This window comes from Budorcas taxicolor, chromosome 14, assembly GCF_023091745.1.
Source record: "Budorcas taxicolor isolate Tak-1 chromosome 14, Takin1.1, whole genome shotgun sequence".
NCBI classification, from domain to species: Eukaryota; Metazoa; Chordata; class Mammalia; order Artiodactyla; family Bovidae; genus Budorcas; species Budorcas taxicolor.
The window spans coordinates 40,237,033-40,258,900 of NC_068923.1; the positions used below are offsets into that span (position 1 = coordinate 40,237,033).

A 21,868-nucleotide genomic window follows, 5' to 3' on the forward strand; every position below is an offset into this window, starting at 1 on the left:
TCAGTTCAGTTGCTCAGTTCTGTTGCTCAGTTGCATCTGACTCTTTGCAACCCCACTGACTGCAGCACGCTGGGCTTCCTTCTCCATCACCAACTCCTGGAGCTTGCTGAAACTCATGTCCATCAAGTTGGTGATGCCATCCAACCATCTCATCCTCTGTCATCCCACTCTCCTCCTGCCTTCAATCTTTCCCAGCATCAGGGTCTTTTCCAATGGTCAGTTCTTCACATCAGGTGGCCAAAATATTGGAGCTTCAGCTTCAGCATCAGTCCTTCCAATGGATATTCAGGACTGATTTCCTTTAGGATGGACTGGTTGGATCTCCTTGCTGTCCAAGGGACTCTCAAGAGTCTTCTCCAACACCAAAAAGTTTGAAAGCATCAATTCTTTGGCGCTCAGACTTCTTCATGGTCCAACTCTCACATCCATATATAACTACTGGAAAAACCATAGCTTTGACTAGACGGACCTTTGTTGGCAAGTAATGTCTCTGTTTTTTAATACACTGTCTAGGTTAGTCATAGCTTTTCTTCCAAGGAGCAAGCATGTTTTAATTTCATGGCTCTTCTCCTTTCTCTATCATTTCCATTCCACTCTCACTATGCTGCAAATGGCTCTTTTTAATTGGACTCTGTGTCTCTAGCCTCCTAGCTCCAAACCACATAATCCCTGTTACCAGTTCAAATCTTCCTAAAGCACAAACTTACAACCTCTGCATAAACAGCCAGTAGCTCTCCCAGCAAGCAGAATTAAGATGGATCACAACTCTAACCATATTTCTACATTCCTTTTCACTTGTCCCAAAGGCACTGGCAAACTTGCTGTTTCCCCCAAGACAATAGGCTCTATGCTCCCAGATGGCTCAGCAGGTAAAGAATCCTCCTGCAATGCAGGAGACATAGGAAACCTGCGTTTGATCCCTAAATCAAGAAGATCCCCTAGAGAAGTAAATGGCAACTCTGTTCATGTGGCTCCTTCTGCCCTTTCCCTTATATGTCCAGAGTCCAAACCTTCCCTCCATTACAGGCCAATGGAAAATGTTCCCAAACATCTCAGCCACAGGTGATCTCTTATAACGCTGAAGCACTCTGAAATTCCTGTTACTCTCCACTGGATATCATGTTCATTTATATAATAATGAAAGCCAACATGACCATCATCAGCTCCTTCTATGGGCTAGAATGAGTCAGTTGCTCTGCCATGGCTTTGTGTACATTATCTCAAGTTATCATTACCAGAGAGGGAGGTGCTATCAAGCTCTTTTTATAGATGAGAAAACTAAACTCAGAGAGACAGAATGACCTGCTAAGTTTATACAGAATAGCCAAGATTTGAATCAAAGTCTGCCAACTCCAAACCCTATGCTTCTAATGACTATGCTTCATTGCTTCCCATATATGTATTTTTTTAATGTCTTCTTTTAGTTTCCATCTCTATCTGAAATATAAAAATAATATACTTTTATCTTTTATATCTGCCATAAAGTGAAATTTTGTCATACCTTTGAATAAATGCCGCCCTGACTCCTCATCCAGTTCTAGGTACTTCAAAACTCTTACAACACTGAGTGATAAGAAATTTCATTAGCTGTTTAAGTGAGCAGACAGATGCATCTGATGTTAATTTCATTCTCTTCAATTCTTGGGAGGATTTAGAAGCACTTGGACCAAATGTAATAAAATATTGGTTTTATTTATTCAAACCATCTTTTCATTTAAAACAAAAATCTTCAATGGAGGCAACTCTAAAGATGAATTCATTGTGTGTACACCCAGACACACACACACATGCACACACACACACAGAACATTTATACACTTGCTCACCACAGAAACACTAATAAGAAAGAACCCTAGCATTCAAGAACTTTAGATTGAGCGTCATTTTTAATGGTGGATATGAACATTTTACATTCTTGTGTCTATATCCTGAGATGGATAAGCCTGTCAAGACTGGTCTAAAGAAACAATCTCTCATCTTCATGCTTAACTTGGGCTTCACTGATGGTTCAGCGGGTAAAGAATCCAACTGCAACGTAGGAGACACAGGAGACACGGGTTCAGTCCCTGGGTCAAGAAGATCCCTAGGAGGAGGAAATGATAACCCACTCCAGTCTTCTTGCCTGAAAAATCCCATGGACAGAGCAGCCTGGTGGACTACAGTCCATGGGGTCGCGAAGAGTCACACATGACTGCCCAACTGAGCATGCACATTCCTTTTAATTAATCTGGGGCAGGAGAGTAAGATCACAGAGGTAAAATGTGGTTTTCATCACCATATCAAGGGTAATCAACATGATTTATCTCTGTTGTTGTTGATACCAGCCACCTGGCTTAGGAAGTGTTTGTTTGGGTTCTCCTGTAAAGCCACTCTTTCTCCCTCCCTTTCCACACTGTACTCAAAAAAAAAAGTCACTATGCTCAGCCCACACTTCAGGAATGAGGAGCTATGTTCCACCCCCTTGGGGGTGGAGTAACTATATAAAGTACTTGGCATTTTAAATTACAAAAAGCTGAGAGGATTTCACAACTCAAAGAGAATAAGATGAATAAGAAACAGGGAAAAGATGAGGAAATCCATATGAGGAAGCAAAGAAGTAAGGAATTTAAGCTAATGATCACTGACCATATGGGAAGTCACACCCTTCAACAGGGATAAAGCCTCATGACCTGAGACACATTCCATTCAACTTTTTGCTGCCCACCCAGTTCCTCTAGAAAAACGAAGTATTCAAACATTTGGAAACTACAGTGAATTCCAAAATTGTTTTACTTCTCTCCTGGGATCACCCTGTAAGTATAATAATACTTCATTCATTATAAATGTCTGTCTGTCAATAAGGTTCTGGTCTTGAAAATGTATAGTTTTCAGGGTTCCATTTTCTCAGTGTTTTCTTGGGAATGAATACAAGTGGATATGTAATGGAAATGGTGCTAGCTCTCATTTACAGAGGAGTAAAATGAGAAAACTAAGATCATGGCATCTGGTCCCATTACTTCATGGCAAATAGATGGCAAAACAGTGGAAACAGTGACAGACTTTATTTTGGGGGGCTCCAAAATCACTGCAGATGGTGACTGCAGCCATGAAATTAAAAGATGCTTGCTCCTTGGAAGGAAAGTTATGACAAACCTAGACAGCTTATTAAAAAGCAGAGACATTACTTTGCCAACAAAGGTCCATGTAGTCAAAGCTATGGTTTTTCCAGTAGTCATGTATGGATGTGAGAGTTGGACCATAAAGAAAGCTGAGCACCAAAGAATTGATGCTCTTGAACTGTGGTGCTGGAGAAGACTCTTGAGAGTCCCATGGACAGAAAAGAGATCCAACTAGTGCATTGTAAAGGAAATCAGTCCTGAATATTCATTGGAAGGACTGATGCTGAAGCTGAAACTCCAATACTTTGTCCACCTGATGTGAAGAACCGACTCATTTGAAAGGACCCTGATGCTGGGAAAGATTGAAGGGAGAAGAAGGGGATGACAGAGGATGAGATGATTGGATGGTATCACCGACTCAATGGACATGAGTATGAGTAAACTCTGGGAGTTGGTGATGGACAGGGAGGCCTGGTGTGCTGCAGTCCATGGGATCACAAAGAGTCAGACATGACTGAGTGACTGAACTGAACCGAAAATGAGATAGCACTTAAGTGATTGGCTAAAAATCTTCATAATCAATAATACTTATTTTTACTATTCAATGAGAAGGGCTGTCTTAAAAAACTCTCCAAAGATCTGCTGCTGCTGCTGCTAAGTCACTTCAGTCGTGTCTGACTCTGTATGACCCCATAGACAGCAGCCCCTCAGGCTCCCCTGTCCCTGGGATTCTCTAGGCAAGAACACTGGAGTGGGTTGTCATTTCCTTCTCCAATGCATGAAAGTGAAAAGCAAAAGGGAAGTCACTCAGTTGTGTCTGACTCTTCGCGACCCCATGGACCGCAGCCCACCAGGCTCCTCTGTCCATGGGATTCTCCAGGCAAGAGCACTGGAGTGGGGTGCTATCACCTTCTCTACTCCAAAGATCTACTTGCTGTCAAATATAATAATTCTCCTTCATATTTCTGCTGCATTTGACTTGGTTAACTACTGTCTGATATTGAGTAGCTATTAATTTGTAACAAACCATTCTCAAACTTGGTGGCTTAAAAAAGCAATCGTTTATTGCTGAGCACACATCTGTGGGGCAGCTAGAGTTTATCTAGGCTGAGGTCAGCTGGGTGGCTCTGCTTCTTTTGAAGATGTGCCAGGTGGCTAGGGAGTCATCCTTCTTGTCAGGAATCTAGCTGTGGCATCTTTTTTTCCATGGCAATGGCAGAAAGCAAGAGAACAAATAACATCTGAGGTCTTTAAGAGCTAGGCCTGGAATTGGTACATTGTCATTTCTGTCACATACAATCAGTTAAAGCAAGTCACATGGCCAAAGGGCAAAAAATACACTTTATTACCAATGAGGTCAACCACAAGGTAGTGGGTGGATGCTCAGATAAGTGAAGAATTGGAATCAGTAATGCAATCTATTATATCCTTACTTCCTGAAACACTATCTTCTCCCCCTTTTTAAAAACACATTACTATTGTGATCCGCAGATTTTTTTTCCCTTAACCCTTTTCCTTCAACCTCAGTACTGCATGTAAGCTTCACAAAAGGCTTAGCTTTTCTAAATGTCCTCATTCTCTCCATGCGTGTACTCTTTCTAAGAAAGCTAATCCAGGATCACACTCTCGAATTCCCTAATGCGCATCTGCAGTTTACCACTAGGCATCTCCACATTTTCCTTTGGCACTGCCTAAACTCACAACCTTTGGTCTATGCTCCACTTAAATCAATGTTTCTTTCCAATACAAGGCAGTATCTCTAAAGACTTGGGTTTTTACATCATATATGATACGAATGCAACAACAACAAATCAAAGCCAATGAAAACTTACCTACATTAATAGGAATTTGACATCTCTAAAATTTAGAAGGGACTATGTCTAAAAGAAAATGATAATGATGAGAACAGTATCAAACACCAATTCCTATGAGAAATGGTTAAAGTTATTAATTTTTTTCAATCCAGAGATTATATGGCACATTACAACCACCGCGTTTAGATAATTTAGTATGTGGTACAGGAAGACCTGGGGCTTCCCAGCTGGCTCAGTGGTAAAGAATCCACCTGCCAATGCAGGAGACTCGGGTTCAAGCCCTGGGGCGGGAAGATCCTCTGGAGGAGGAAATGGCAACCCACTCCAGTGTTCTTGCCTGGGAAATCTCATGGACAGAGGAGCCTGGTGGGCTACAGTCCACGGGGTCACAAAGGGTTGGACATGACTTAGGGACTAAACAACAACAACAGAAGGACCTGAGGGGCTGTTTTTGGTAGAGGAACACTCAGTGGTCAGATTTGTGGGAGGAAAAGTTTTGCTTGATATAAGGAAGACATTTTTAGCAAGAACTGTACAGAAACAAAATGGGCTGCTACCTGTATTTTTCACATGTCACTCTTATTTCCTGAAATGCTCGTTCCTTTTCCCTCTTATCCAAAATCCTATTTACCCGTTGGGGCTTATCCCAAGCTTTCATTCCTCTACAAATTCCTGATTACTCAAATTTTATTGATCTCTTTCAACTCATGTTTCTAATCTCTTACCCCACCCCAATTAAATTAAGGGATCTTTGAAAGTATAAATATGACACAACTTCAAGTATTAAGCAGAGCTCTGAGCTTATAATGGCCATTCAGTAAATTTTTGCTGGTTTGCTAGTTTTTTGTTTGTTTTTGTTTTATTGAAGTATAGATGATTTACAATATTATGTTAATTTCAGTTGTACAACACAGTGACATGGTTTGGGGATTTTTTTTTTGCAGATTATATTCCATTATAGATTATGACAAGATAATGGGTATAATTCTTCTTGCTATACAGTAAGATCCTTGATGTGAATCTATTTTATGTGTAGTAGTTTGTATCTGTTAATTCCACATTTGATTACATATTTGCTGATTTAATAATCTGCAATCTAATAATTTAATAATCTGCAATCATTAGATTTGATTAGAATTTGAATCACATTGAAGTGTTCAGGAATCTGATCATTTCACTTGATTTCACAGTGGATATGCTCAGTCACTCAGTTGAGTCAGACTCTTTGCAGCCCCATGGACTGTAGCCACTAGGTGCCTCTACCTGTGGAAATTTCCAAGCAAGAATCCTAGAGTGGGGTGCTGTTTCCTATTCCAGAGAATCTTCTCAACCCAGGGATTGAACCCACATCTCCTGTGTCTCCTGCATTAGCAGGTAGATTCTTTACTACTTTTGTGCAAAGCCCCACAAAAGGATACAGTTTCTGATTTTAATGATAGACTGAAGGAGTAGATTTTGCCATCATTTAACATCCAGGCTTATATTTTTCAAAAAAATTAAAATCCTCTGAATTTAGAGATCCTTTAAGGTCTTGAATTTTTAGCACAGATAATTTGCTTGGAGAATTAGCAAAATATGCCATCATTTCTTTGTATCTGGAAATTATTTAAAACAAAAATCGACTGAGAATATATGATGTGGAAGAACACACACAATGCTAGAGAACTGTAACTCCAGTTTGTAGTCAGGTCTCCCTGTTGTCATAGTTACCAGTGTACTCCAAGCAGACTCCTTTCTGAATCACATGGCAAACCTTCAGTGAAAATAAATGACTCTTCAAGCTTTATTTTTCTCTATCCATGAACTGAGCCTACAAAATAGCATCGATCACATGGGTTTTTGTTTGTTTTTTTTTTTTTACATTTTGAGCAAGATTTTCAACATACAAAAGGAATAAGAGGTTTAATCAAAACAAGTGCCTCTGATGAAGGTCTTACCTCATTTGCTCAGCAATATTCATCAAGTAGGTAGGTTTTGGGGACACAACTACATCATGGCCCAGGATGGAGAGACAAGTAAGAGACGCATTTCAATGAAATGCAATCAGCGTTGCACTGGAAGCAGAGGATAGAGATTCGTGGAAACACAAAAGAGAGATGCCTCCTAAAGTTTGGACTTCTGGTGCAGTCATTTCAAAGGGAGGTTCCATCCTGTGATTCTCAGTGTATTGTTCCTATGAAGTTTATTTACCTGGGGGGATGGTGGTGGTGAATAGACTTTTTTTTAAATTTTCATTTTTGGAGAATAATTGCTTTACAATGTTGCTTTAGTTTCTGCTGTACAACAAAGTGAATCAGCTATATGTATAGATACCTCCCTGCCCTCTGGAGCCTCGCCCCTCTAAGTCCTCACAGAGCACTGAGCTGCGCTCCTGAGCCATACAGCAGCTTCCCGCTAGCTATCTGTTTACACGTGGCAGTGCTGCTTTCTCAGTTCATCCCACCCTCCCCTTCCTGAGCTGTGTCCACAGTCCATTCTCTACGGCTGCGTCTCTATTCCTGCCCTGCAAATAGGTTCATCAGTTTCATGCATCATTTTCATGCATTAATATACGATATTTGTTTTTCTTTTTCTGACTTACTTCACTGTGTATGACAGGCTCTAGGTCCATCCACATCACTACAAATGACCCAATTTCATTCCTTTTCATGGCTGAGTGTATTCCATTGTATATATGTTTGGTCACCGTATTCCCAGTCACTTTGTGGAGAGGACACCGGTGTTGCCCTGCAGGCTGGGCTCGAGGAGCAGGGTGAGCTGGCCAGGGCTCCACACACTGAGTTCCATCATCTGCTGATATTCACGCTCTGCCTCTTTCTGCTTTGTGCAGGAACTCCTTCACAGACATTCTCCGGGCCATCCTGCTGTCACTGGAAGTCCTTATTGAAGATCCGGAGCTTCAGATAAATGGTTTCATTTTAATTATAGACTGGAGTAATTTCTCCTTCAAACAAGCCTCCAAACTGACACCTTCAATCCTCAAACTAGCCATTGAAGGGTTGCAGGTAAGTTCACTGAATGTGTTAATACCTTACGAGACTGCATGTGACCGTGTGCTCTTTTCTTATTGCAACTAAAGTAATATTTGTCTTTGAGAAAGGTAAAAGAAAACTTTGATAAAATCCACCTGTGAGTACTCTATTTTTATCCCAGCCTCAGTTTAGATGTTGTTGTTGTTGTTTTTTAAAAATTAGACTCCATTTTCATTAACAGCTCTAAATTACGGTTTCCACGGGTACAAATTACCTACTGTAGCAATTATGAAGAAAGCTTGGGGATGTTTAGCCAAATCCATCTGAGAGTTCACAAAAATTAAAGCTAAAAAACATCTGCTTTATGAGAGTGCTTTTACGGTGCGGTGGCATGGAAGCTTTTCAGGGTTTCTGGGAGCATCTTTGCCCAGGAAAATGTGCCTGGCGGGTCCTTACTTCCCCAAGTGCTATATGCCGAGGTGTGTGTACTAAAGGCTATCACTCCTGGGAAGATAAAGGAAGCAGGCAGAACTCTACCTCCTGTTTGTATGACCAGTCATTAGGACTTTGGGAAAGGGGCTTTTGTGCTGGGTAGAGGTTAGGGGAGTCCGTCCCTGGGGTCCCTTCTGCTTGAAGGACCAGTGATTCTGTGAAAACTAAGTCAGAGGGGCAATGCTGCTTAACTTTGTGGTGACACACTACAATACAAAAGAAAAGCCATACAGGGAGATTCAGAACCGGCATAGATGAAACTCATACCCATTCTTCATTCTGTAGGAAGACTGACTCCATGGAGTGACTCCCCTCCCAATAAATAGATTGCAGTTACATGCAGCTATGTAGACAGCAAAAATACCTGTTAATTCTCAGATCAGGCAGCCAGTACTCAAGCTCTTCAAAATATAAGACCAGGAAATCCATTTAAATCCCCTATCCTACTCCAGTGTGATGAGTAATTGATGCACCTGCTTCTTAAACTGTGGCTGATTCACATTAGGCTTCCGGCAAATACATAGCACTTGTTGGGCTTCTGATAAATTTATGTTTATTGAATGGATCTTATTTTGTTGAAAGGGTTTCCTGCTTCAGAACAGGGGCAAGTACACGCTGTTCCAAGAATGCCACATGGTCCTGGGGAGCTACATCATGCAGTGTGTTGGAGGCACATTTTTAAAGTTGCTTTTGCATTTCTAGATTACAGTGTATCCTGCCTTGCCCTAAAAATCTCAATCACAGACTTTTCTGTCCTTTACTGCCAATCATTTTCTCTTAGCTCCCTTTTTCTCCACCATCCTCTCTTCTAAGCTTCTGCACATCTGATCTCTCTCTCTCTCTAAAGCTTTTATCAAAGGGAGTTTTAAAGTAAGCTGCAAGGTTTATTTCATACCCTATAATTACACTGGCCATATCTTCGGGATTTTCTGTGGTAGTACAAGCTTCATGCATTTTTATCTTTCTAAAAAGAGACAATTCATTACATGTGTAAATAGCTGTGATTCAAGTTCTATGTAATTATAAGATTTTTTTCATAAATCAGGAAGAAAGTGTACTTTTTCCAACCCTGTGTTCCAATTTTTTTTTTCTGGAAATGGTGTGGATTATATAACATGTCCCCTGCCAACTTCTCTAGGCTGATGTGGGTCTTACTGAGTTAATGCATGTGAGTATGTTTTAAAACATAGAGCTGTACCTACATTTGTAAGGTATTTTACAAGAAATACTAGATGACCTTTTGTGGGGCAAGGCAAGTCTACCTGGGCCTTCTCTTGTCATGTACCAGGGATGAATTCCACAATGTTCCATAGCTCTGGCTAAAGAAGAGCCCCTGCTGGGAGAAGGGGAGATGCACAAGGACAGGGTCAGAGTGGAGAACAGGTACTTCCTCCCATCATCTCTCAGAGCAATGACCTGGACTCTTCTGTTGCTGAGCAATGTAAACTGCCTTGACTGGGGGAAAGCATCAGGTCAATCGGGCTCTGGTTTGGGATGCAGCTTTTTCTGCAAATTCTGCCTGCCCAGACCCTAAATACCTGGGAGAGGAAGGTGCAGTTTTTCCAAGAGAAGAGTCAGTGGTCCCTGAAGAAGCTGCGCTTGGGTGTGGCTCTGTCCAGGATATGGGCTTCCTGCCCTCACAGTGTTGGCTTGGTCCCTGCCCCACACTTGGTGGCCATCTCTGGCCACCACTGGCAACTTCTCACTCCAGGCCATCCTCTCTCAGGCTCTGTGGACATTTAGATGCCACGGTCACCTCTCTTCCAGCTCTCCCAGGGAACTTTTTTCACTGCAACAGTTGTTTGCAGACACACTGCAACCAATAATTCCTTCTGGCATTTCAAAATGTCCGAACTGGTAGGAAGCAGAATTCATGCCTTTGTGGTCATGCTGTTGTACAAGGAAGAGCCCATACTGGCCTCCAAGTGCCAACCATGAAAATTCAAGATAAGTTCCACACCACTTCTGGGATGGGTGAAGGCATCAACTTTACTGGAGAAAGAAAAAGTCAGTGAGCGATGAGAGGTTGCTATTGTTCCTTTTACTGCTACACCTTCAGAAAGGCCCAAAGAGGTTTGAGTGTCTTATAGATAGGCAGAGGGATTCTACAAAACATTCAAAGAAGAGTTAATATCTATCCTTCTCAAACTATTCCAAAAAACGGAAGAGGGAACACCTCCAAACTCCTTCTACAAGGCCAGCATTACCAAAACCAAAGACACTATTAAAAGAAACAGAGAAAGAAAATTAGAGGTCAATTCCTTGATAAATGTAGATGCAAAAATCCTCAAAAAAGTATTAGCAAATTGAATTCAATAATACATTAAATGATAATTCATCATGATTACTGGGATGTATTCCAGGGAAGCAAGGATAGTTCAATATCCACCAGTTAATCAATGTGATACACCACATCGACAAAATGAAGGATAAAATCACATGATTGTGGGCAGGGGTGGGGAGGGATGAACAGGCACAACACAGAGGATGTATGATACCGTAATGACTGATACTTATGATTATACACTTGTCTGAATGTGCAGAGTGTACACCAAACATGAGACACAATGTAAATGATAGGCTTTGTGTGATTATGATGTGTCAACGTACGTTCATCAGGTGTAATGAACGTACACCTCTGATGGGGAGTGCTGATAACGAGGAGGCTACGCATGTGTGGCAGCAGAGGATATGGGAAATCTCTGTCCTCCAGTCGGTTTTGCTGTGAACGTAAAACTGCTCTAGAAAACAGTGTTTTAGTGAAGAAAAGTGCAATTACACTCAGTCATTCAAAGGAAAAGGCATGTGCATAGAACTTTGGTTACACATTTTATAGGCTAAATTAATGAGCTATAACAATAATCATGTGGAAGACTACTCTTTAAGGGATCATCGGATTTTCTACATCAAAAGTTACCCTGGATCAGCCAGTCATGAAATTCTAATATATAGTACATATTCCTCCTTTTCGAACAATGGGATATGTCATTGTTTAGAATATTAAGTTGTCCCAGCTACATAGTCTGTGAATATTGGTTCAAAATAACTTTAGGTAAAATACTAATTTTGAGAATGCCTGGAAGTCATTTTCTCTTATTCTGCTGTTTCCTCTCTTAAATGTAGTAATGTCTAAAAGAGCCATCGTATCTACTCATTACAACCTGTTTAAATTTTAACCAAACAAAGTAATATTTATGCCACCATTTTAATATAGCAGAGCCTTATTCTCAATTCTGCAGGGAAATTCTGGCAGAAAGCGCAACAAGCTGAAGTCCTGTTCTTGAGTTTTGCAATGTTTCCAAAATCAATTTTTGGAATCATTTCTTATAAATCACTGCCGCCCAACCATTACAATCAACACAGCATATATCAATGTTCAGCCAACCCAGATACTTAAAGAATTGACTGTGCCGAAGTGTTTTACTAAGCAAGAGTTACAGGCTATTTACAAAATAGTTGGTTCCCTAAGGACCCAGATGTTATTAAAGGTGTACAGAAGCTTACTTCTGACTCACTGGAGACTTAGAAAGCAGTCTTTTTACCCCCTTGTTTCTGTGCTTATGTTATTTTTGTCTGTCCAATTGAATACTTTAGCAATTCATTAACTCTTCATTCCAGTTCAAGGTTTATGGTATGATTTTTGTTGTTGTTTGTTAAAAATGGCTTTATAATGTTTATATCAACTTTTATTTAAACTCTCCCATGTGAGAGTTGAACCATAAAGAAGGCTGAGCGCCAAAGAATTGATGCTTCACTTTCAAACTGTGGTGCTGGAGAAGACTCTTCAGAGTCCCTTGGACAGCAAGGAGATCAAGCCAGTCAATTTTAAAGGAAATCAGTCCTGAATATTCATTGGAAGGACTGATGCTGAAGCTGAAGCTCCAATACTTTGGCCACCTGATGGGAAGAGCCAACTTAATGGAAAAGACCTTAATGCTAGGAAAGACTGAGGGCAGGAGGAGAAGAGGGTGACAGAGGATGAGATGGTTGGATGGCATCATCAACTCAATGGACATAAGTTTGAACAAACTCTGGGAAAGGAGTGGAAAAGGAGGTCCGTTGCTTTTCCAACTCTTAACCCAAAGGTGGGAAGGGATTGGGAGTAATGCTCAGAGGCTCAGCTGTGAACCATTCATCTCCTGGGAAGCCCTTTTCATTAAACTGTTTCCAACCTTCATCCATCCTCTCACCTCCTTCCCACATCCTGCTCCTCTCATATCTTACTTTTCCATCCCTTTTCCAAAACATACAATGCGTTCATTTGTTTTTGGGGAATCCAAAGTGCCCTATTCACTTGGAAGACTAGGACAGTAAAACATTCATAAAGTCACTGGAAAACATTACAGTTCCTGAGGGTAAATGAATGGCAGGAGGTGATCCTATTTTTGGAAAGGCTAGTTGGGAAGATGCATTTCAAGTTAGTAGTAGATTCATACCAAATCAACCATCTATGACTCAGACATGCAGGCCCCCTGATTCATGGTGTATTCGTTCAACAGAAAATGTGGGTCAGGTATTCTCCTAAACTGGTTGATAGTGAAGAACAAAGCAATCTGGCTTCCTGAAGCTTGCATTCTATCATGCAAAGTTTGCAAAGCACCGGTCTCAGCATCACCAGGAGCTGGTCAGAAATGCAGCGCCTCAGGCACTACCCCCAAACTTACTAAATCAGTCTGCATTTCAAGTTCTGCATACAAATTAACGCTGGAGAAGCACTGCTCTAATAGACAGCATGGCAGTATAATGCGATGGATCTCACCCATAAATGCACAGACTCCCCTGGAGGGTTTGTTACAACCCACATCCCTTGTCCCTATTCCCAGTTTCTGATTCCATAGGTCTGGAGCAGAATCCATGAGCTTACACTTCAAAAACGTTCCCAGGTGCTGCTGCTGGTGGTACAACCAGACAATGTAGGTGGGAGTAGAGTCTGACTATTTGGACTTTAGTCCTGGCTCTGCCACCCAAAAACCTCAGGCCTTAGGGTTTATCTCGATCAGCTTTAGTTTTGTTGTCTGTAAAGATGTGGTGGTAAAACAGAACTACCTCACTGGTTTATGGCAGAAATTAAATAGTGCATGAAAAGTGCCTGGGCCACGATTGTAGCTCACCAGGCCCCTCTGTCCATGGGATTTCCCAGGCAAGAATACTGGAGAGGGTTGCCATTTCCTTCTCCAGGGGATCTTCCTATCCCAGGGATTGAACGCAAATCTTCTGTGTCTCATGCATTAGCAGGCAAATTCTTTCTCTGTTGCCTCAACTTTTCAAAGTTTGAAATTAGATCTCACCAGCTGTTCACTGGACCCAAACAAGGGTGCTCCCTTCTCACCTCAGTCAATGACTTGGGTCCAGTTTGGTGTCACCTGTTCAGACAGTGGCACATGAGGTGGCTTTTCTTCTGTTTTACGTGTTGCGATCTCTTTAATCATTACCAACGTCTGCTCCCAAAGCCTCCATAGTTGAGTGATTAATGAGGTTGAACTTCATGTCTTTCACACTGCAGGACTCTTTTCATCAGTAACATTTACAGTCTTTGATTGATCCTTACACTTTCCACATATTAAAGAATATTAGATACAAATAAATGGAAGGGAGAGAGTATTTTGTATATATTTTGCCAGGAAGGTTCTTAATTCATTCTGAACACTCCAGGGATGCCTGAAGAACATTTTCCTCTTAACAAACTACCCTTTACCTTCCCGGGCCACAAGGCTACAATCTTGAGTTTGCAATAGTAGAATATGATATTACAGAAATATTAGAGGAATAAAATGTCCCCTGTAATGCTCTACCTTGTTAAGTATCCATTAAACTCAGGAAGATGATTAGAGGTAATGACACTCCAGTGATGCTGATGGCAGATAGGATGGCCCATTTAAAACAGTTCCAATTAAACAGGTCTATCTCTGGCATGTTGTTGATAAATGGTTTTTCTGGACTCTCATGCATTATAGACCTGGCCAATGCCTGGATTCATCCATTCAAGAAACCGTTACTAAGACTCGACTTTGAGTCAGGCACAAAAATAAACAGATGCTGTCCCTACTCTCAGCAAGCCATCATTCAGAGGAGAGGCAGCTCTGTAAACAAATGATGAACACGATGTTGCATGTACAAGAAGGGAGATGCACACCAGGTTAATACTATCCCGGTTCAGGCAGGAGGAGTTAGGAACGGCCTCTTGGGTAAAGCTGCATCTTGACTGATTCTTAACAGGTGAGTGCGGAAGAGCTAAGTGAAAGCAGGCTGGGAGAAATTTCAGGCAAAGAAGGTATTATGGGCAAAAATACAGGGGCAAGTTGTTTTTGTTGCTTAGTCATTAAGTCGTGTCCAACTCTTTGCGACCCCATAGACTGTAGCCCTCCAGGCTCCTCTGTCCATGGGATTTCCCATGCAAGAATACTGGAGTGGGTTGCCATGCCCTCCTCCAGGGGATCTTCCCTACCGCGGTATCAAACCTGCGTCTCCAGCATTGGCAGATGGATTCTTCACCACTGAGCCAACCAGAGGCAAGATCTCAGTCAATAAGAGAGAAAGAAACAGAATCAAGTTCCTAATCCTGGCATGCACCAGGACCAGGCAAGGAGCCTGTGTGCCCCTGTGCCATGCTAAGGAACTTGGTCTCTTTCTGCAGGTGTTGAGGGCCATCTTGAAGCAGAATGACAGCAGACTGATGCTTCTCATGGGATCAATTTGGCAGGTATGAGCAGGGAAGAGTCAAAGGTGGGGAACCAAATAAAAGACAACTGCAATCATTCAAGTAAGAAGTAAGAGGTTAAACTAGGAGTGACCAAAAGATTTCGATAACAATATAGGAAGTCAAGTAAGGCAGTGATTGGTTGTTGGATGCTTGAGAATGGAAAGTGAAGATGGAGGAGTCCACGATGAAGCTTGGATGTGCAGCTTGGGTGAAGGGTAGGGGTGATGCGAACCAATGAGATGGTGGAAAGAATAAGCCCTTGACAACACTGGTCTACACCATTCTTACAACACTTTTTATCACCCAGTGCTGCAAATCTATAACTTTACCTTCATTGAAATAGCTTTAGTGCTTGTGTCAGGGATGGAAAAACAGGCTTGCCCTCACATACTAAATCTAAACAACTGAAACACAGCTCAGGAAAAAAGAATGCTGGCACTGATTGGTGATGGTTCCTTTCACTGTGGATCGTAAATAGCAAGTCTGCCACACATCCTGGGCTTCCCAGGTGGCTCAGTGATAAAGAACATGCCTGCCAGTGCAGGAGACACAGGAGACATAGTTTCAATCCCTGGATCAGGAAGATTCCCTGGAGGAGGAAATGGCAACCCACTCCAGCATTCTTGCCTGAGAAAGCCCATGGACAGGAAACCTGGAGGGTTACAGTCCAGGGGGTCTCAAAGAGTCAGACATGACTGAGCATGCACACACACTCTCTGACCTGGGTATTCTAGCTAAATTGGGGACAGTCTAGTGTTCATGGTACAAGAAATAAGAATAACCATAGGGTGAGACAGCATCTTGAAGAAGCTCATTATCTCTACTCTAGGTTAAAAATAATCAAACCTGGTGATGATGAGGGTGGTGTTGATGATGATACTTATTGTTAGTCTGGCACTTAAACCCCCTTCACCCTGTGCCTTATTTGATCCTCTCAACAGCCCTTGGTTTTCCCAAGTGGCACTAGTGGTAAAGAACCCGCCGGCCCGAGCAGGAGATGTAAGAGATGTGGGTTCTATCCCTGGGTTGAGAATATCCCCTGGAGGAGGGCGTGGCGACCCACTCCAGTATTCTTGCTTGGAGAATCCCATGGACAGAGGAGCCTGAGGGGGTGCAGTCCATGGGTCACAGAAAGTCGGGCATGATTGAAAACAACTTTGCATGTACAGCCCTTGGTAATAAGCAAAGCAGGAGAATAACATATCATCACTTAAAAAAAAAAAAAAACACAAAACCCCACAAAAGATTGACTGGATTGATCAGTGAAACATCAGTTCTGAATAAGATTTTAGTTGCCTTGGAGACCAACTAAAGACCCCAGACTTTTTGTTGCATTTCACAAGAGAAGGTGGGACTTGTGAGAATAAATAGCTGATAAAGTGCAGTCTCCATTTGCATCAAAGTAAAGTATTTGTTGTTAAGAAACCAATAGAATCGTTAACTCATTTTAGCTCAAAGATAATTTTTCAAAGTGCAGTATTTTGTTTTTATACTTAGAAGGGCCTAATTTTTACACAATAAACTTTTTATTGATGTGTTAATATACAGCCAGAAAACTACCCAAATTATAAGCATGCAGCAAAGTGAATTTTCAGAAAATGAAAACATTTAAGTAACCAAAAACAGATTAAGAAAAAGAATACTGCCAGTTACTCAGAGGTCCCTCCTTCCCCCAACTCAGTAGCTGACTCCCAAAGGTAGCTAAGATCTCCACTAGCTTTTTTTTTTAGTTATGCTTCCTAAGGCCCACTTTACTTAGCATTCCAGGATGTCTGGTTCTAGGTGAGTGATCACACCATTGTGGTTATCTGGGTCATGAAGAACTTTTCTGTATAGTTCTTCTGTGTATTCTTGCCACCTCTTCTTAATATCTTCTGCTTCTATTAGGTCTAAACCGTTTCTGTCATTTATTGTGCTCATCTTTGCAAGAAATGTTCCCTTGATATCTCTAATTTTCTTGAAGAGATCTCTAGTCTTTCCCATTCTATTGTTTTCCTCTATTTCTTTTCATTAATCACTTAGGAAGGCTTTCTTATCTCTCCTTGCTATTCTTTGGAACTCTGCATGCAAATGGGTATATCTTTCCCTTTCTCCTTTGCCTTTAGCTTCTCTTCTTTTCTCAGATCTTTCTAAGGCCTCCTCAAACAACCATTTTGCCTTTTTGCATTTCTTTTTCTTGGGGATGGTCTTCAATACACAGCATCAAGTAAATGTTACAAAATACCTGCATTAAATGTATACATTTTACTCTTAAAAGAATCTCTCAAACTTTCCTTTGGACCCCATTTATTTTCTTAATTTGGTCACGTGGTTTCCAAACTCACCACGTTAGAAGTCTGTAATAAGAGTTTGGTGGAGGGGCTAATTCATATTGACATATAGACTATATCAAGAAATAACAGCTGTCAGCCAGGAAAGAAACACAAAGAAGATTAAAAATTTTACCACCAAAACTAGAAAGCACCATGCTTGTGCCCAAGCCACATGGAGCTAAGAGTACCGTATACTGTGGACCCAGATCATGGTGCGCAGTTGTGATCCTGAGCTGTCAGAAGAGTTTCCATCACCTTCAACAAGTGATATTGAAGACTCCACGGAAATGTGTAACTAGTAGAGAGAGATTTTCCTCTGTGGTAGTTATAATGTGATATAGACGATCTTACAGTTTGAGACACTTAGTCACCAGTATAACTTAGGAATCCTAGAAATTATTAATTTTTTGCATTTTAAAGGTTTTTTTTTTACAGTGAAAATAGCTTCTACATTACCAAGACAGAGCTCTTTAAAGGTTTATATTTCTTAAATAGGAGAACAACAGATGCTTTCAGCACTTTCAGCTATTGAAATCTGTTAAGATTCTCTCAACTTGACTTCCACTCCCAAACCCCACTACTGGGGGTTCATTATACATGTTCAGTATAAAAAAATATTTTTAAAATACTGGTGATACTGGAAAGTAATTCAGTTCAGTTCAGTCATTCAGTCACTTTGCAATCCCATGGACTGCAGCACACCAGGCTTCCCTGTCCATCACCAACTCCTGGAGCTTGCTCAAACTCATGTCAGTGATGCCATCCAACTATCTCATCCTCTGTCATCCCCTTCTCCTCTTGCCTTCAATCATTTCCAGCATTAGGGTCTTCTCCAATGCGTCAGTTCTTTGCATCAGGTGGCCAAAGTATTGGAGCTTCAGCTTCAGCATCAGTCCTTCCAATGAATATTCAATGATTTATTTTAGGATTGACTGACTTGATCTCCTTGCTGTCAAAGGGACTCTCAAGAGCCTTCTCCAACACCAAAAAGTTCAAAAGCATCAATTTTTCAGCACTCATCTTTCTTTATAGTCCAACTCTCACATCCACACATGACTACTGAAAAAAAACATAGCTTTGACTAGACAGACCTCTGTCAGTGAAGTAATGTCTCTGCTTTTTTAATATGCTGTCTAGGTTGGTCACAGCTTTTCTTCCAAGGAGCAAGCATCTTTTAATTTCATGGCTGCAGTCACCGTCTGCAGTGATTTTGGAGCCTAAGAAAATAAAGTCTCTCTGTTTCCATTGTTTTCCCATCTATATGCCATGAAGTGATGGGATTGAATGCCATGATCTTTATTTTTTGAATGTTGAGTTTTAAGCCAGCTTTTTCGCTCTCCTCTTATACCTTTATCAAGAGGTTCTTTAGTTCTTCACTTTCTGCTATAAGGATGGTATCATCTGCATATCTGAGGTTATTGGTATTTCTCCCGGCAATCTTGATTCCAGCTTGTGCTTCATCTAACCTGGCATTTTGCATGATGTCCTCTAAACAGAATTTAAATAAGCAAGGTGATAATATACAGCCTTGATGTACTCCTTTCCTGATTTGGAACCTGTCCATTGTTCCATGTTTGATTCTAACTGTTGCTTCTTGACCTGCATACAGATTTCTCATGAGGCAGGTAAGGTGGTCTGGTTCCCATCTTTTGAAAAATTTTCCACAGTTTGTTGTGATCCACATAGTCAAAAGCTATAGTGCAGTCAATGAAGTAGAAGTAGATGTTTTTCTGTAACTCTCTTGCTTTTTCTATAATCCAACGGATGTTGGCAACTTGATCTCTGGTTCCTCTGCCTTTTCTAAATCTAGCTTGAACATCTGGAAGTTCACAGTTCATGTACTATTAAAGCCTAGCTTGGAGAAGTTTGAATATTACTTTGCTACCATGTGAGATGAGTGAAGTTTGAACACTGTTTGGCATTGCCTTTCTTTGGGATTGGAATGAAAACGGACCTTTTCCAATCCTGTGGGCACTGCTGAGTTTTCCAAATTTGCTGACATATTGAGTGCAGCACTTTCACAGCATCATCTTTTAGGATTTGAAACAACTCAGCTGGAATTTCATCACCTCCACTAGCTTTGTTCAGAGTGATGCTTCCTAAGGCCCACTTGACTGGTGAGTAAAAATAAGAAAAATGCAAACTACACATAACCCTACACAGAAATAAACCTCTTAAATCTGGATATCTGGTCTTTTCATTTGATAGCACACAGTAAACAGTATTTTAGCTCTTTAAACATTTTATTTCAATGTCGTTTTACAATGATGGTATCATGTTCCATTGTTTAATTATATGATAATGTATTAACCAATTCCCAAGTGCTGAATGGTTAGAATGTTCTCAATTGCCTCAGTATTGTGTAAATTCCTAACATCAACGTTCCTTTAGCTGATTTCTTGGCTCAATGAATCACTGCCTTAGGATTAACTTCTAGAGGTGAAACGTATCTTGAAGATGCTCTAAAGAAGATTTTTTTAAAAAAATATTCATCAGCAAAGTATGAGATGGTCTGCTCCTAAACCAAAATCAGTTCTGGGTATCAAAAATAAGTCTGCAACTATTTGTAAACTCCCCACAATGCCTCCACCACACAACCCCTTTTTGCTTTAATTTGCTTTGATTACCTTGATTACTACTGACTGAGATGGAATATTTTCCATATGTTTATCTGACCTTTTTTTATTAAAAAAATTTTCTTTAATTGGAGGCTAATTGCTTTACAATATTGTGGTGGTTTTTCCCATACATTCACATGAATCAGCCATGGGTGTACATGTGTTCCCATCCTGAACCTCCCTCCCCATCCCATCCCTCAGGGTCATCCCAGTACACCAGCCCTGAGCACCCTGTCTCATGCATTGAACCTGGACTGGCGATCTATTTTACATATGGTATTATACATGTTTCAAAGCTATTCTCTCAAATCATCCCACCTTCACCTTCTCCCACAGAGTCCAAAAGTCTGTTCTTTACATCTGTGTTTCTTTTGCTGTCTCCCATATAGGGTATTTGATCTTTTTATTATCTTTTTTATGTATCACCTGTTAATGTACTTCAACAATTTTTCAGCTGAGGTTTTAAAATTTTGTTTTATTTCTAACTTCTAAGAAATTTTTATTACATAAGGAAATTAAAGTTTTCTCACATTACAATTTTTTTTTTTTTTACAATTTGCATCTATCAGTGAATTGTGTTTGGTTTTGCTGTTCTTCTTAAAGAAGTTTAAGATGTTTGGTATCCTTGCCTTGAGAACCCCATGAATGGTATGAAAAGGCAAAATGATAAGACACTGAAAGATGAACTCCCTAGGTCAGCAGGTGCCCAGTATGCTACTGGAGAACCATGGAGAAATAACTCCAGAAAGAATGAAGAGACAGAGCCAAAGCAAAAACAACACCAGTTGTGATGTGACTGGTGATGGAAGAAAGGTCCGATGCTGTAAAGAGCAATACTGCATAAGAACCTGGAATGTTAGATCCATGAATCAGGCAAATTGGAAGTGGTCCAATAGGAGATGGCAAGAGTGAATATCGACATTCTAGGAATCAGGAAACTATTAGTCCAACTAAAATGGACTGGAATAGGTGAATTTAACTCAGATGACCATAACATCTACTACTGTGGGCAAGAATCCCTTAGAAGAAATGGAGTAGCCATCATAGTCAACAAAAGAGTCCAAAATGCAGTACGTGGATGAGATCTCAAAAACGACAGAATGATCTCTGTTCGTTTCCAAGGCAAGCCATTCAATATTACAGTAATCCAAGTCTACACCCAACCAGTAATGCTGAAGAAGCTGAAGGTGAATGGTTCTAAGAAGACCTACAAGACCTTCTAGAACTAACACCCCAAAAAGATGTCATTTTCATTATAGGGGACTGGAATGCAAAGGTAGGAAGTCAAGAAACACCTGGAATAACAGGCAAATTTGGCCTTGGAGTACAGAATGAAGCAAGGCAAAGGCTAATAGAGTTTTGCCAAGAGAATGCACTGGTCATAGCAAACACCCTCTTCCAACAACACAAGAGACATGGACATCACCAGATGGTCAACACCAAAATCTATTGATTATATTCTTGGCAGCCAAAGATGGAGAAGCTCTATACAGTCAGCAGAAACAAGACCAGGAGCTGATGGTGACTCTGATCATGAACTCCTTATTGCCAAATTCAGACATAAATTGAAGAAAGTAGGGAAAACCACTAGACCATTCAGGTATGACTTAAATCAAATCCCTTATACAGTGGAAGTTGGAAAGAGATATAAGGGACTATATCTGATAGACAGAGTGCCTGATGAAATATGGACAGAAGTTTATGACATCCTGAGAGGGATAACAACCATCCCCAACAAAAAGAAATGCAAAAGAGCAAAATGACTGTCTGAGGAGGTCTTACAAACAGCTGTGAAAAGAAGAGAAATGAAAAGCAAAGGAGAAAAGGAAAGATATACCCATTTGAATGCAGAGTTCCAAAGA

General features: G+C 40.8%; 1 protein-coding gene across 1 annotated transcript in view; it reads left to right on the plus strand.

The window, feature by feature from the left end:
- CLVS1 (clavesin 1) overlaps nucleotides 1-21,868 on the plus strand; it is a 147,032-nt gene that overhangs the window by 41,890 nt on the left and 83,274 nt on the right. Inside the window, exon 2 of the mRNA XM_052651918.1 lies at nucleotides 7,743-7,917. Within this exon, the coding sequence (XP_052507878.1) occupies nucleotides 7,743-7,917 (175 nt within the window). The remainder of the gene's footprint in view (nucleotides 1-7,742; nucleotides 7,918-21,868) is intronic.